The 17,387-nt window shown below is 39.9% G+C and overlaps 1 protein-coding gene across 1 annotated transcript in view; it reads right to left on the bottom strand.

The window, feature by feature from the left end:
* The window catches only part of TTN (titin), a 468,698-nt gene that overhangs the window by 242,265 nt on the left and 209,046 nt on the right, over positions 1–17,387 (bottom strand). The window contains exons 72-74 of the mRNA XM_078847988.1: positions 2,109–5,341; positions 1,436–2,033; positions 371–649 (exon numbers count right to left, since the gene is read on the bottom strand). Of these exons, the coding sequence (XP_078704114.1) occupies positions 371–649; positions 1,436–2,033; positions 2,109–5,341 (4,110 nt within the window). The remainder of the gene's footprint in view (positions 1–370; positions 650–1,435; positions 2,034–2,108; positions 5,342–17,387) is intronic.

The following is a 17,387-nucleotide window of genomic DNA, read 5'->3' on the forward strand; positions in this document are numbered from 1 at the left end:
TATTTTCTGGAGGTTAAATTATGTCATCAAATAATATTATCGGTTTAAAGTGGATTTGTTTCTCCTTCCCCACCCCATGACGTCTCGAAATCCTTTGAATCGATTACCAACTGGTAGATGGTTTTTCCTTCGCTTGATGCAGAAAACAAGGGGGGAAAAAACAAAACAAAAATCCCTGACACTGGTGTTGCCAACATTCACTTCTTTGCCGTCTTCAGGCCTGTCAGATGAAAAGACTAGCTATCTGGGCCCGTGTGCAATATAACAACAACTCGTCATCCTAAAATAAGGATTTTAAAATGATAAAACAGTGAAACAATCGGAGGATGTTAATGCAAAAATAAAATGAGCATTAAGATGCCGTACTTACCAGTCACCGTTAAAACAGCTGTAGAGCTTACACTACCATACTGGTTGGAAGCTTTGCAACTGTATTCTCCACAGTCAACTACTTGAGGTCTTGGGATTTCCAGCGTGGACACGTATTTAGTGGTGCGTATGGAGTACTTGTCGCTGTCATATATTTCTCGGCCAGCTCTGTACCACTGGAATCTTACATTAGGAGCAGTCTCAATCTCACAGCTAAACTTGGCCAGGTGGTTCACAGCTACTTCCTGCGACTCGAGTCTCCTCCTCAGTATGGGCGCAACTAGAATTGGAAGCATAAATTAATTCGAACAGCCGCTCCTCAGTATAGGTACCCCAAATAACTGTTAATGAAGTGACCAACTGAAATTAGGTGGGTGATTTACTAGCAATCCAAGGAAAGTGACTGTAAAGAAAACAAAATGACTGTCAAAAATGGAAGCAGACGATAAGCAGTGCTAAACCTAGTGAATGGACTACATTGCAGTGCGTAATGAAATCAGAAAAAGTGCTAAGAGGTGATACTACTAGACATGCGTAACAATGTGATATAGAAATATACCACGTTGTACTGGAAGAGTGGAAAACGAAAAAGTGTGTGCTAAAAATGGTGCAATGATTATAAAGACCTGTTGCAATGATGAGAAGGATAAAAACAAGAAAACCGATCGCCGCTTTGTGGATAAGGGGATGAAAGTGTCGATGCATGCGCTGTTAAGAAATTCTGATGCAAGCAGAAGTGTAGTCGACACTATTACACGGGATTGGGTTTTTATCATTTATGAGACGAAATCAAAAAGGCAACTAACTGTATTACAGAAAAGTGACAAAGTGCGAATCACTTTAGGGAAAAAAGTGGGAAGGAAAAACGAATAATTGACAGAATGTCAAAAAGGACATGGGAAGTGGAAAAAGAATAGGGGAAAACTATGGTTAGTTCTGTGATTACATTCATGAAGTCTAATTACTTTTCATATCCGTATCGATATGGAGATACAGATATATATGTTCTATTTAATTAGAAAATTAGTGAATATTAGGAGGCAATATTTTATCCCCATAATCCAACCTCTTTTTACAACTGTGAGTTTCGCTGATGTTGTTGTTTTTCCACCTTCATTCAGTGCCTCACAGGCATACTCTCCTTGATGCACTTCCTTGTGTACTTTGTTGATTACTAGTGTGTATGTGTCATGATCTTGTAAACACTTGAACTGTTTGCCTGAAGACACCAGTTTACCCTCAAAATACCAATTCACCTTTTTGACGTTTGTTATAATTGATATAAGACTTAAGCTATCACCTTCCTCGACAACAGTGTCTACAAGGTTTCTGTGAATGACGGGATAATCTTCTCTAACTAGCCTGTCCTCTGGCTTCCCTGCCTGAGTTATGAGACCCTCTCCACCATCTTCCTCAGGTATTTCTTCCTTTTTCTGTTTCATTGTCAGTGTCTGCACTGGTTTCTCCAATGGCACAGCTGCTAACGCAACGTCGGCAGTGACTGCGGTTGCACCGACATCTCTGATCTGACTTTTGACAGCAACGGTGCTGACTGCTGGAGCAGGCAAAAGCCGATCCAGCTGCGCTTCGGATTCTGTGGTTATTTCAGCCTGCTGAGGCTCCAGCGCATCAGAAATAGGACTCGCGGATTCCCGCTGCACTGGCTTATCAGCTACAGTAGCAGATGAGATTTCTGCGAAAGGTGCATGAGTGATAAACAACTTCTGAGGCTCAGTTACTGACATAGCTCTGGGTTGTTCTGCGATCAAAATATGTTTTTCTTCGTAAATAATCGAATACAAAGCAGCTTTTAGTTCAGTTTTCAAACCAGCTGTCTGAGGGTATATTTTTTCTAGAGAGACCGTTATTTCTATGGGACTGGAACTCCCTGTGGTTATAAGGTAGGTGCACATTGTATATTTAGGTTCCTTGTTGACTTTCACTGTCTTTACTTCAATATTTTTTATATCACCCAACCGTTCGGAAGACAAGAGATGTTGTTCACTCGTCATTGCAGCTTTCAGGGCACTTCTGATCTGAGTCTTTATGTCTAAGCTACAGCCCTTGGGAACTTGAACAACAAACTGGTTTTCTTTGGAAAGGACTTCTCTTTCTTGGATTTCATGTACGCTCAGTGTCTCCTTTGGTTGCTTCTCTACCTTTACAGTTCCAGTTTCTGGCCTCGTTAGTTCGACTGCATATTCTTCCTTGAGAGGCAGCTTTTCTTCCAGTATTAATGGAAGCCTCACTGACTGTCCTTCTTGAATTCTTGCAGCAAAATCGTGTTCTGCGGCTTCTAACACATTTGCACTCTCTAGTGGAACACTTCCTTCCTCGGTGCAAACAGATTCTGAAAGGAATCTGGGTTCAGATTTCACCTCACTGCTCACAGTCTGAATCTCCTCAAATGTTTCAACGTGACCCAGGTCTAAGGCCCTGCTCTCAGTCACGCTCGATAGCTGCATAACTGTTTGAGAGTCTTCTTTTCTCAGGGCAGCTTTCTGCTCCTTTTCTGCCGCACTGATAATTTGTTCTTTTGGCAGAGGTATATCCTCAGCCACAGCGGTAAGACAGGTCGGTAGCTGAGGTTCAACTGTAGCTGTGGAGTGTAATCCTTCGGTACTGCTCCGAAAAGCTTCCAGTTGTTCTGCAAATAACCTGCTCTTCTCTTCTGTTGTTGCTGCCCGATTAAACATTTTTTCTTCTCTCTGGAAAGCCACGTGGGATACAGGTTTTTGAAAAGCCAGCATGTCTTCCTTAGGCAACACATGCTCTGACTGGGTTGTCTGGAGATGGAGGGCGGAAGGGGGCTCTTTGACAGGCTGAATGCTAACCGCCCCATCCAGGGCAGGAAACTGACTAGTGCTTTCATAAGAGAGGGGGGTTTGTTCTTCTGAGACTAAAGCGTGAAGCAACATTGGGGTTTTCCTAGAGACTGCTTGATCCTCGGGCAGCGCCACAAAACTAAAATGTTCTTCTCTAGGGAGTGTTGTTTGCCCATGTACCACCGGCAAATTCAATAGCTTTGCGCCTTCCTTTTGGGTTTCTACAGTTACTGTCCTGTCTGGTCCGGGGACTTGCTGCGCGTGCTCACCCGCGAGCTGCTGCTTTTCTTCTGTAACGAGAGCAGCTTTTACAGCTCTCTCCTGCACCAATGCACCCTTTTGCTGAGCTGCTGAGGGGACATCAAAGGCGCCCTCTTTTGGAAGCATCCTTTGGGAATCAGTTATAGGCATGTGTAATTCCGCTGGCAATTCCAGTACTGGTTTCGCTTCCGCAGGTAAATCCAGGGCGTCTAGCTCCTTGGCATGAGCTTCGCCTATTTGCTGCTGTTCTACAGCTAAGGCCAGTTGAAATACCTTCTTCTCGCCTTCCAGCATCTGGAGACCCTTCTGGCGCGTCGGCGTTTCTAGCGCGAAGGAAGTTTCTTTAGGCAGCTCCTGGATATCTTCAACTCTGGGGGTGTGTAACACCTGCGGGGGTTCGCGGACTGAGGTCCCTGCCTCAGTCTCTGCGCGCGGAAGAGGCACAGCTGTGCTAGCGGTCACTGCAAGCTGCTCTTCAGCCAGGGCAGAGAGAAAGGTAGATTTCTCTTCTCGGGCCGCCTGCAGAGCTATACTCTCCGGAGGGTGAATCTGCAGTTCTTTTTCTTTGTCCTCTTGGCTGCTTTCTTCTATTAGTGGCAAACAAACAGTGGGGCCCACGTGGAGTTCAGGACCAGGCAACTCAGCTACTGGAGGGCTTTTAATTGGCTCAACACATTGCTCCAGCAGGCTCGGGTGCTCCCGAACCTCATTCGTAGTGAAAGCTGCTAGAGGAAGCAGCTTTGCTGATGACACCCCCGCTTCTGCAGCATGAGGAGCAACATCGAGGCTCTCCGAAGCCGCATGAGACTCCAGTACGGCCGCTTGCTGAGTAAGAACCGGCTCCGTCTGCATGCTAGCGGCTGAGTGAGAAACCTCAAGCAACGAGTCCACCTCTTCGCTATGTACCGATGGCCTGCCCTCTGTCCCGATTGTATACAACGCTTGCGGGTCCCGCTGTCCACCCTCGCCTGGCAATTTACCAGCATATAAACGAGACTCGGTAGTCTGCTCACTGACGGTTTCTTTGTCCGATTTCGTAAGATGTTTCTGAACGACTTTCTGTTCCTGATACCGAAACACAGCAGCTGTGTCCAGCGCAAGCAGTTCTGCAGAGCAAGTGGCTTCCCCCAGGGGATTTATGGCTTTACAGGTATATAACCCACCATCATCTCTCTGACATTGATGGAGCGTTAATGAACCCGACCCGTCAGGATTATGAACCGTAGTGTAGTCTACATTAGAGAAAATCTGGTGATTTCCCTTAAACCATTGCACCTCGGGTACAGGTTCTCCAAGCACTGTATACTCAAATACAACAGGGAGACCTCTAACACCCTGAACAGGTTCCAGTTTCTTCAGAAAGCAAGGGGGGTAGGGGTTTATTTTCTTTTCTAAGGGTTTCTCCACCTCTAGTTCTACAACCGATTTTTTGTAGACTTCTCCAGTCTCGTTTGGCTTCACCTTTAGATAGGCACTACATGCAGTCTCTCCATACTTATTACTGGCGATGCATGTGTACTCACCGTCATCTTCAGATTTTGTATAGAGAATGATAAGACTATAATCACTACCATCAAATACAAATTTGTGATCCGTGGAAGAGGTTAACTTTACTCCATTAAAAAACCACTGGATTTTAGGTTTTGGACTGCCAGTAACAGTAACTGAGAGCCTAGCTACATCTCCTAGACTTATTTCAACATTTGAAACGTGTTTGAGGAAAACTGGGACGCTGCCCTCCTCCGTTTTCATCTCTAATTTGCTGGAGTAAACTGAATTTTCAGGCATAAATTCAAGTGTTTTATCTCTGTCAGACAATTGAAGGCCGCTGCTGTAACTTTCGGTTCTTTCTTCCTCAGTAGACACAACAACAGAACTAGAAAAGTCTGTATGGGAAAAAATTAATTATTTAGATTTACTAAAACGTTTTGCTGAAAACTTCCATTTAGTAATCACTAGAGAACATGAATAAACCAGGTCTGTTAGTGTAGTTATTTTTTGTATACCTTCTAGCATTCTCAATACCATACAACAGCTAAACAATGAACCTGAACTCCTTTTTCTGTCATAACTCAAACTATATAATTCCACTAAATTGAGAGCCATATCATGCTATTAATTTTTATGGGGAGAATTGTTAAAAAGCTGATGGAACCATATGGCCCAAATATTTTTGTACAATTCATTTAATTTAGAAAATATTAATATGAATATTTCAGTTATTTATGCATTTTAACAAGTAGAATCAAAGTTGTGCATGTTTATGCATATTTTGCATATTACAGATTAATAAACAATTACATAACATTTATGAAAAGAGTCTAATTAATCCACCCACTAAGAAACCTTATACTCTGGTCTCAATACATTGGCTTAACTGGGAGCCATATGGGACACTGCCTTTGATTGTTTCCTGTTAGGCCTAGATACTTCCGGGGATACAATAACTCTATGATGCTAAGTGTCACAGTTCCTTCAATATCTGGAGAGAAGGCTAACTCTGTTTCCTGGGTTTTGTGGATTAAAGAAGATCCCTCGTGTTAATTTAATGTCTATGTTATGTTGTACTTTGTTTTAGTGGTGGTTTAAAAAACCAGAGGAAGAAGATCTTCAGAGAAACCTCTGTTGCTCTTTGTGGACACAAAAGACAGTAATGGAACCTTTGTTACAGCGAGGTTGTTTATCGGAAATATTTCCCTTCCCCCCCAGCAGAATTTTCAAGCTAGTCAGAAACAGTGCAACATCTAGAGAGTTTGGAAACCAAATCCTGCAGTCCTTACCAGGCAAAACTTCCACTGAATTCTGAGTAAGATCTGCAGTATTTGGCCCTAGAAAAACTTGGGATGTTTCAACAAAATCAAAAGCAGTTAGTAGAAAAATATCTCCTGGTTGTCTAATAATTAATTAGATGTTCACAGTTATATGAGTTAAGTAAAAAAAATCTGAGAAAATACTGCATTCCAACCACAAAGCAAAAAAGCAGCAATAAAATGCTCCTTCAGATTCATTCATATCCCTAGAAGATACTAATCTTCTCCCAAATCAAAAATGAAATAACATTTTAAAAATCGCAGAAGGAGATGGGTAGACTAAAAAGTATTACAAGCATTAGAAAAACATTCATGCCGTTATTTAAATATTTTCATCTTTTAAAAAGGAGCATATACTGTACAATTTGTGAGTTTTTCTGTAAGAAGGGTGCTATAGTTCTGATGTACCATAAACTGCTATGGCCAGTACCTTGAAGGGGACCGATTTTGCCACCTTTACTATCGTTGAAAATTACCTTAAATCCCATAGAAATCAAAGGGACTGCTCCCTTAGTAAGGTACTAGTCAATGTGAGTACAGGTGGCCCTTAGACTCTGTGAAGACTACAGTAGAATTTCAATCCACAGGATCAGCTACAGTGATAATCACAGGAAAGCTACAAATATATTTTGTCTGCTTACTTCCAAAGTGTATTCCTTTGGGAAAAAAGGAAAAGTTATATTATAAATATCTGAGAAGGCTTTGCACCTTGGCTTTGAGACTCTGTGTGTGTGTGTGTGTGTGTGTGTGTGTTGAAAACCACCGAACAAAATTGTAAACCCTGTAGATGATGGAAACTTCAAGCCAGGGGGTGCTGCCAGACCCTCAGCACTCCTAGTTCCAGCACTCCTAGCTTTGCATAAAGGAATACAATAGAATTCATGCAGTTTTGTGTGTTTCAGGATCGTAAATTTTACAGGAAATCCACAAAAACCGTGTTTAAAATACTTTACCAACACACAAATAGCAAATTACTAGAAACAACAAATGTAAATATTTACATGTTTATTTCACAAATATCATCTACATTAATATTTAAAATATAATATTGATTACAAGTAAACATCAATTACCCTCTTTTTAAAATACCTTGTCTTTATGAATGAAAAAAGACATTTCACTTGACAATGAAATTACTATTTTTCTTAATTTCTATTTAAGATCTACCTTTAAAGGATATAGGGTCAAATACTGATTATAGTTACACCAGTAATTCCGGAATAACTTTACTGAAATCAAGAATAGCTCCGGATTTATGTTAGTGTAACTTAAGTCATACCCTGCCACATAATATTTTTATTTTAGTGTCTCTAGCCAAAGTCATACAGTGCATGAAACTGACATTTTAAATAACACTTTTTATTTTATATTTATTTTACTGCTTGTATATATAAGCAGTAAAAGTAGAGAGAGACTCTGAGCTATAAAGTTCAGATCTGGATTTGAACTTTCCCAGAGTTTGGATGGTTTGAATCTAAGGTTTCAATTTGAGCCAATTTCTACCAGAAGAAGTATGCCAGATTAGCATATTTAATACCTAGGATAATTGTTTAGGTTCCTATATAAAGTTTATTAAAGTCAACGGGGCCCATTCCTTTCAATGGGCTTTGGATCAGGCCTTTAACATCCTATTTAATCAATATATTTCATGCAAACTTCTCTGGGGACCTCTGCTGTCAAATAAATCAGTAAATGCTATGCATCTGTACAGGGAATGAATATGGGCACAGCACAAAACCATTCCTAGCCAGCTCAATGTTGGAACAAACACTCTCATTTCTCTTATCCTCCAGCATTTTCAACAGAAACTGGTTTAATGACAATGACACTTACTACTTAAATACATATGTACTTTAATGTGTACTCATATTTATTTTGTGGTCATCAGTGGTAATAATAAAAATAATTTTACATAATACTTAGCAGGGTTTAGCTAAGGAAAGTGACACCGTAATGGACTTCATCCACTCGGTTTCATTTCTGAAGGTGCCAACTCATCACTACTTGGCACCTGCACTGTGTAATGGTAAGTAAGGCTTTCCAAACTGCAGCACAGTCAGGGATATAATTTGTCGATAATAATATCAAATATTTTATTGAATATATTCCGAATTTGTAATGCGTGACTCTCAAAAGGTTTGTAAATTTGGTTCAGCTAAGCACCAAAAGGTCTAATTCCCTTATGGACACCATCTAAGCAAACCGAGTCTATAAAATGAGTTTGGAAACAACACAAAAATAGTTTGACTTGTGAGATTTCCAATACTTCCTGTTTCGTGTTGTACAGGAAATACCATGAGAATAACTAATCTCTCTCTTCAAGTATTTTGCCACTTCTGTTTCTGGTCTAAACAGAATAAGGAAGCGCAGTTATTAGTGCAATGGAGAATTTTTTAAAAAATTAGTCAACATTTTCCAAACCTCAAAAAAATTGATTTTTTTCTTTAAATCCAAGTCCTTTGTCCTATTCCCATTTAAAATCTGCATTAATAGCAGTGCTGATGGGAGAACTTTCCAAGGACGATTGTCCTTGTCTTTCTGTGAGAGAAGAGCCACACAGAATCACTGCCACAAACAGGCAACCTTTAAAAATGGAAATATTTTATAAACACTTCAGTAAATCCTCATGTGTGGCACTCTGCCGATTTTCTTTACCATCTTTGAGGGCATCACCAAAATATTGAAGGATTTCAGTCGAAGCATGCCCACCTATTAGGAGATGTGTCTATTGAAACATCCTCATGTCTTCAATAATATTTGCAGAGCAAATACTGCTGTTTGATTTAATGGAGATTTAATAAAAATGGATTTTTAAGTTTTCCCATATGCGCTATAGGTTTTTAAGACGAGTACCACTGGACCCAATTTTCTTGGGTACATTAGGATTCTCTGAGAATGCTGAGTTCAGAATGAATCCCTACTAATGCAGTGACACTGAATAGCTTCTGTGGTGCCTACAACAACATTTTGAGACGTACAGAAACCATACAAGAATACATGTCAATCACAGAAATAAGAACGTGCGTGAAAACAATTGACTACACAAAAGCATTATTTCGTTTAAGTTTAAAATAATCATGCCTCTTAAAACATTTTGAAAGTCGAGTGACAAAAATTAATAAGTAGCCTTAGCATTGTGTAAAGAGGAAGCAAAATAATAATTATTCATCTTCAAAACAACAGTCCAGGGTTGCTGAATTTAGGGTTTCATCTAAATTCACATGTATATATTTGTGTAACCAGAAAGCACTCACATACATTATAGGGTTTTCCCTCTTTTTCTACAAATGAATTATTAAATGTAGTAAAATTTAAAAATAATTGTTTTGTTTTTATCAGTGCCGTACATTTTTGTGTAAGCTAGATAAGCTTAGGTCTGAACTGATCACTTCACCCTGAATTGACTCTTCCATCTAAATATTTTTTTATCTTTCTTAGTTCAGACCCTAAAATATTTGATTGCATAAAAAACAATTAATCTAAAGGACAATAGCTGTGCTTATACTGAAAAAAAAAAGCTTCATATCGAGTCTGAATCCATTTGTTTCTGTCAGTTCAGTATTTAACATTATATGTTGCTGGTAGAACGATGACTGACAGAAGAAAAACGAATCCCTGGAGACTTAGTTCTAATCTTAAAATGAAAATGTTCAGTGAAAGTCTCCTGCTTTCTTACTGCTGTGTATTTTTTTATTCACAGCACAAAAGTACAGGGAAGGAGAGCTTTTATTCTTATCGTTTTATAGTTACATTCTGTCTATTGATTTATTGAATGCCTCATCTTTTCCTCTAACTCTTAAAGGTACAGTACACAATATATTTATATCCATGCTTATTACAAATCCTGAAGTCCCTACTCAGTCTTTACTGCGGGAAAACTTTAACTGGGTCTGTCTGATTCTGATCTCACTTGCATTGCTTTTGCAACAGAGTAACCCCATCGACTTCAGTGAAGTTATTCTTGGTTTACCATCAAGCTCAGTCAATGGCCATTTTTCTGGAATAAGTACTGTATAAAATAGAGATAAGGTGCATGAGGTAATATCTTTTACTGAACCAACTTCTGTTGGTAAAAGAAACAAGCTTTCCATCTACACAGATCTCTTTTTCAGGTCTAGAATAGGTGGAAAGGTTAAAAATTTGTAAGCACTTTAGGATTTGACTGAAAAGTGTACTGTGTTCAGACTAAAAGAAAAGGAGTACTTGTGGCACTTTAGAGACTAACACATTTATTTGAGCATTTATTTGTAGCTCACGAAAGCTTATGCTCAAATAAATTGGTTAGTCTCTAAGATGCCACAAGTACTCCTTTTCTTTTTGCGGATACAGACTAAAACGGCTGCTACTCTGATACCTGTGTTCAGACTGAAACGTGTGTCTAAAGTAGTACTCCATACACTTAAGTTACAAGAGCACCGCGGATTTCATATTTCAAGATGGTTGCTAGGCCCTTTTAACACAAAGATGATTGCACTTTTAAATAACACAAGTATATATACGCGCATAGGAAACGGACAAATGAGTTCTACATACGTGAATAACAGCGATAAAAAGGATGTGCAGAATGTACAAGGAATGAAATTCCACCCCGTGCACAACGCCTGCACAAGCCTTCTGCACCGCTTAACTCTCTCGCGTTCCTAAAATAGGGCATGTGGGACTGGAGGGGTGTCTGCCCCTTGTGAATTTCACTTCTCAATGAGCATTAAAGTATAGGAAGCACCTAAAGTGAATGATACATGTTTACAAACAGAATTTAGGGACAATGCAAACCTATTGTGTGTTTAATCCAAACATGTATTTGGAACTCAAACTTGGAAATTTAACATATGTTTAACACAGCGCTTGTATCAGCAGTTCCTGCTCTGTTTGCAGCTACACATCTGTATTCCCCTTCATCGCTTTGGATTAAATTTCCAATAATTAGATTATGATAGCCCATCTGCCTTTCCTCCATACAGTACCTATCCCCTTCAAGCAGTATCCCATCTTTGTACCAACTGATACTCGGGTTTGGAGCGCCAACTACAAGGCACTGGAAACACGCAGAAGCACCTACTGACGAAGTGCAGTCAAAAATATGTTTGATAAACTTTGGGGGGGCTTCTGTGACTTGGAATTCAAAGGAACAACTATCTGAGCTCTCCGCTTTAAATTCTATCTCCTCTTCTTTGGATGGCTCAGCGAATACATCAAAATTAATATTGACACATTTCTCCCCTTCCTCTTCACACTCTTGTTCTGTGACAGCTACCAACTTGACAGCTTTCTGAGAATCATCAGTGTCGCGCTCAAATTCAAACTCCAGCTCTATTTCGGTCTGGTTGCCATTTGGAAGAGTACTGTCTACAAGCAAATCAAACTTCTGTGGCCTACCCGTAGCGCTGCCTAGAACTAGACCAGTCATTCCATCCCCACTCCTGCTAGAAAGGGCTCTCTGTGAATCTAGCACAATTAGAGAACTTTTGCATATAGCTTCTCCGACACTATTCGCTGCTTTGCACTGATATGTGCCACTATCAGAATGACCTACATTCTGAATTTTAAGACTATGACTTCCTTTCTCAGCAGTCACAATGTAGCTCCCGACATCTGCGGTAATGCAGGTATGTTCTTTAAACCACTGTACTTGGGGAGTAGGGGAACCTGTCACTGTACATTCAAACACTGCCTCTGAATTTTCTAGAATTTCCAAATCAAAAAGGGGAGTGGTAAAGCGCGGGGGCATTTCAGTGACTTCAAAGTCAATTTTCACATCTTCATCTCCTTTTGCCGTCAAGCCAGTGGTTTGCTCCACCAGAGCGAAAGGGAGGACATCAAGAAAAACAATCATACATTTGTTGTCAGGTGTAAATTCCGGAATTGTGACTATTTTGACCTGCTTCTCGAATTCCTTAACCTCATTTTCGTCCAACTCTACTTCCAGAAGTATTTCTTGAGGAGAAGGCGAGCTCGAATTTTTATTTTGTTCCAAGTCAAACTCTATAACATGCTGATGTGTTACTGGAGGAGGTAAGGCCAAAGACCTTCCATCTTGAGGCAAAACTTCTACTTGGGTGATACTTTTAGCTTCCCCTATGATGTTTACTGCGTGGCATATATATTCTCCTTCTTCCGATTTCAGAACATTATGGATTTCCAAAATACATTTATCACCCTCTTTTTCTATTCTGACTCTTTGATCTGGTTCAAGCAACGACTTATTTCGATACCATTTCACATCAGGAACAGGGAGGCCTATAACTTCAGCAATTAAACCCAATGAACTGTTTTCATAGATCTTCCTCTTGGGCAAGGGTTTGATAAATGCGGGAGGCATTTCATTTCCCTTTGGTTCCACTGCTTCACAAGGTGTGCCAAACATCTCTGAGCGCTGCTCTTCGTAAGGCGACCTCCTTTCTTGGAAAGGAGAAGGTAATGTTCCGGGTTTAGGATATTCACTGGTGGGGGTTGTGTAGCGCTCTCCTGGTGTGCCGTCCCTTACCAAATCGGAAGGGGACTTTCTGTTGAAGGATGGTTCCTCGGAAGGTGTTGAGTATCGTTCAGGTGTGCCAGCTGGAGTGTGGTAAGATTCAAAAGACATGGGAGATTCAAAATTCTCAACTGACGATGGAGGTGTATAGAATCGCTCAGATTCTGACAATTCATCCCCGCTTGTGCTTGTGATTTCTATTGACATTTCTGATTCAGGAGAAAGTGGACGGGTCAGCAGCTCCTGCTGCTGGTTATAATAGTCGTAAACGGTGCTGAAAGTGACGTCTTCAACTTCCAAAGAAGTGATACATTCCTTCTGGTCAAAGGCCTGGAAAATGGTATCTTTGAAATCTGGAACCTCCTGCTGTCCGGCTGAGAGTAAATACTTTGAGAGAGACACACCTGGCTCAGGTTCTGAAACTTGAGCAGCGTTCAGCTCTTGAAATTGCAAAACATTTTGTGATAGGCCCCTTTCATCCAGATTTCCTTCAGCAGCATTTACAATGTCTTTAGTCTGAAATGAAATTTCATTTTCAAGCTGATCTTCTAAATTACACTTTTGTTTCTTCAAGGCAATTAATTCTTCTCTTGATTGCCTTTCCTGGACTATGGATTCTTCATTTCTTAACGAACGAAGGAACTGTGCAAAAGAAATGTCCCTGTCCTGTGTATCTGATTCCCGCTGAATAGCATGATGGTCTTCAGGAATTACTTTGGTATAACACATAGTTTCAGTTTTACTTCCATTAAAAGTAGACCTGCTTATTTCTTTCATTGTGGCTTGCTCTACCTGAAGAACGTGTGTTTGTTCTTGCTCCAGTTTACATGCAGTGGGTTCTTTCTCCTTTGCAGCTTTTTTCAAGTCTGTTATGAAGTTGTCTGTTTTGGAGTCTATTCTCTCTAGCGATTCCACACCCTCAGAAACATCTGTTTCTTGCACTACATTTTGCAAATATTGACTTACAGACATTTTGGATTCTGCAGAAGGCCTACGCTCAGTCTGCCCCAATATCAAGTCTTTAATTTGTTCCTTAAATGATTCTTCCACACAAACATTTTTCTCAAATTCATCAATTCCTTTTGCAGGTGATCGCTGTTCACTAGAAAGAGGAATGTCAGCTAGGTCCCTTTTAAATATTTGCATTTCAGCCACTCCAGTTTCTGTTGACAGAGTCCGTTCTTGAACATAAACTCCCTCCAGTTGCACCTTGTAATTATGACGAAGTTCTTCACTTAAAGAAATTTCTTCTACAAGTGCGTCATTTCTTTGTAGATGGTTTATGGAGCTTTCGGTTTCTGTTTCCATGATCTCGGGAGATAACACTTGGTTTAAGGAACATATTTCTTCCGGTGATATGCTGCCAGTCTCTTTGGAAACGAATTCTTCTGAGAAAATCACTGCATGCTGTTTTAGATTAAATGCTAATCCCTGGATTTGGGGTTCTACTTTTTCTAGAGATAATTCTTGAGAATTATCATCTTTGTCCTTTATAGCTTCACTCTCTTTGGAAAACTCTTGACAGGAATAAATTCCTTGTCCTGTAGGTGATGTAGTTTTCTGTACATTTTCTTCCATGTGGCCTGTATCAGGTTCCATTCGTTCAGAAGCAGAATGTTGATCTTTGAAATACATTTCATTCTGCAGCAGCCTCTCTTGTTCTTGATCAAGATTTTGTATAGCAGAGTAAACTTGTTTCAAATCAAATACAATATTGGCTGTATCAGGTTCAGAGGCCGGATATTGGCCTTTTAAATGTGTTTCTTCTTGTTGCCTCCTAATTTGTTCTTGAAAATTCTGATCTACATTTTCTATTACAGAAGGAGCTTGTTTTAAATCAAATAAAATGTTGTACGTTTCAGGTTCTATTTTTCCTAATGTTTGTTCATTCTGATAGGTTTCCTTCTGTTCTCTCTCTCCAAAGTCAGATAATTTTTTATCATGAAGAAAGACATTTTCCTCTATGCCATGCGCAAAGCTTCTGTAATTTTGTTCATTTCCTTCTATGCTTTTTTCTTGTTGCTCTAGGTGTTGTTCTTGCTGAATTGCTTTATTTGGATCATAAAACCCAAGTTGTTCTAATTCAGGTGTACCTTTGAATTCATCACTTATCGCATGCGAATAGGGCGCATCTTTCTCTTCTATGGCAGTTGAATCTGGAAATGTCCTATTTAAGTTGGTGTCACATATGTCCTTGTCAGACAGATCTCTATCTTCTTGTACCATCGTGGATATAGGACTGAAAAAACTATGAACCTCAGATTCTTTCCTCTTTGCACTCAGCTCCTGCCCGAAGACATGGATCTGATAATTTACATTTCTAAATGGTGTATCTAAATTGTCAGTGAAAGAACATGCCAGAGGTGGTGTTCCAAGAGTTCGCTCAAGAGCAGGACTCTCTTGCTCGGGCTCTAATTTCCCTGAAAAATGCCCTGCGCCCTTGATTTCCATTTCATTACCGTTACTAAACGATTTGCTTGGCGTGCTTCCCCTGTCAAGATGGGGCAGATCAGTAACACCATTGCTAAAGTTATATTCTTCTCGACCTGTTTTTTTCAAGTACTGCTTCTTCTCAAAAGCAAAATCTTTATCCTTCACACTCTCTACTTCACCATCTGTGTCCTGACCTGCAGGAATTTCTATATTAATACATGTAGCTTTCTCAGTATGGCTTTCAATGATCTTTTCAAGTTGGTTCCTAGATGTAAACTCTGTGGTTGTAATTTCTGTTTTTATTTCATCTGTTTTGTCAGGCTGATCGCTTAGCTCTTCAGAGAGTGGAACCTGGTTGAGATCTCTAAGAGAAGCGAGTACTTCAGCTTCTTTTATCTTTGACTCTACTTGTTCACCCACGTTTATTTTCTCTTCTACTTCACTGGGGAGCTGGAAATCTGGGCTTTCAATTATAGACTCATTCTCAGGGCGTGGAACCTGGTTTAAATTGCGAACGAAAGCAAATACTTCGGCTTCTATCTTTGACTCTACTTGTTCGTTCACTTTTATCATCTCTTCTTTTTCAATCTGGTGCCGAAAATCTGGGCTTTCCAGTATTAACGGTTCTTCAGGGAGTGGAACCTGACTTAAATCACCAACAGAAGCAGGTACATCAGCTTCTTCTATCTTTGACTTCACTTGTTCACTCACATGTATTTTCTCTTCCTTTAGAATCGAGAGCTGGAAATCTGGGTTTTCAGATATTGATGGTTCTTCAGGGTGTGAAACCTGTCTTAAATCACTAACAAAAGTGAATAATTTGGCTTCGTCTATCTTTGACTCTACTTGTTCATTCACGTTTATTTTATTTTCTACCTCACTCGGGAGCTGGAAATCTGGGCTTTCAATTATTGGCTCATCCTCAGTTTGTGGAACCTGGCTTGAAGCACCAACAGAAACAGGTACATTAGCTTCTATCTTTGGCTTCACTTGTTCGCTCACATTTATTTTCTCTTCTGTTAGAATCGAGAGCTGGAAATCTGGGTTTTCAGATATTGGTGGTTCTTCAGGGTGTGAAAACTGGCTTAAATCGCTAACAAAAGTGAATGTCTTAGGTTCTTCCATCTTTGACTCCACTTGTTCACTAACATTTACCGTCTCTTCTTTTTCAATCTGCTGCTGGAAATCTGGGGTTTCAGTTATTGGATGATCCTCAGTAACTATGGACTTTCTAACGTCACACATAAATCTTGGGAGTTTGGATTCTGTTTCTTTGGAGGACGTATTTTGTTCCTTTTCCGTGAGCGCTACCTGCCTCAGGGTATTGAGGTTATGAAAATATTGACTTACGGAATATTCTCTATCATTAAGCTTGCCAGCAACTGAGGATTCATAAAGATTGTGCAACGGTTCCTTTGCAACTTCTTTCTGGATTTGTACACTCTGACCTTGAACAGTTTCTTCTTCAACATCACTAATTTGTTCTACGTGGCTATAAAAGCTCTGCACACCAGACTCTACTGTAAGATTGGAAACAGTTTCTATTACTCCTACTGTGTTCTCAGCAACACATTTGTATGTGCCAGCATCTGACACAGAAACTTCAGCAATATGTAACCTGTAGCTACCATCCTCTTCCTCCTCAAATTGAAACTTCTCAGTAGGAGTTAAGATTTTGCCATTTCGAAACCAAGTTACAATCGGTTGAGGTTCACCAGATATTGAGCACTCCAGCACGACAGAATTCCCTTCTCTACAATTAATATATTTTTGTGTTTCTTTCACAATTTTTGGTGGTTCATTTACCGCAAAGGAAAATTTAAATTTATGTTTTATTGCCTCAGAAACTTGGTCCTGAGGTGGTGGCTCAGGTACAAATTCAGCAGGTTGAACTGTTTCCTTCAGTTCTTCATCTTGTTCTAGAGTCGGAGTAGGAGCAGTTACTTTGATTTCTACAGGAAATGAAAGCCGGTCTGAGTCAGAAACACAGGGTACGGGCAGTTTACTCTGAGGAAGGCGAAGGGTGGCTCTACTTTCACTACTGAAAGCTGGTTGATTTTCTTTCATTTTGTCAAACAGAAAACTAAGTTCTTCTTCCTCTTCTGTGTTATTCTTTAACAGTTCAACTTCATCGGTGGTGAATGGTTCAGCCTCAATCCTCTCTTTAATCTTCGCTTTGAGCATGCCTGATGTTGTGGCAGTTCCGTATTCATTAAA

The sequence above is a fragment of the Lepidochelys kempii genome, chromosome 11 (genome assembly GCF_965140285.1).
Source record: "Lepidochelys kempii isolate rLepKem1 chromosome 11, rLepKem1.hap1, whole genome shotgun sequence".
Lineage (NCBI taxonomy): Eukaryota > Metazoa > Chordata > Testudines > Cheloniidae > Lepidochelys > Lepidochelys kempii.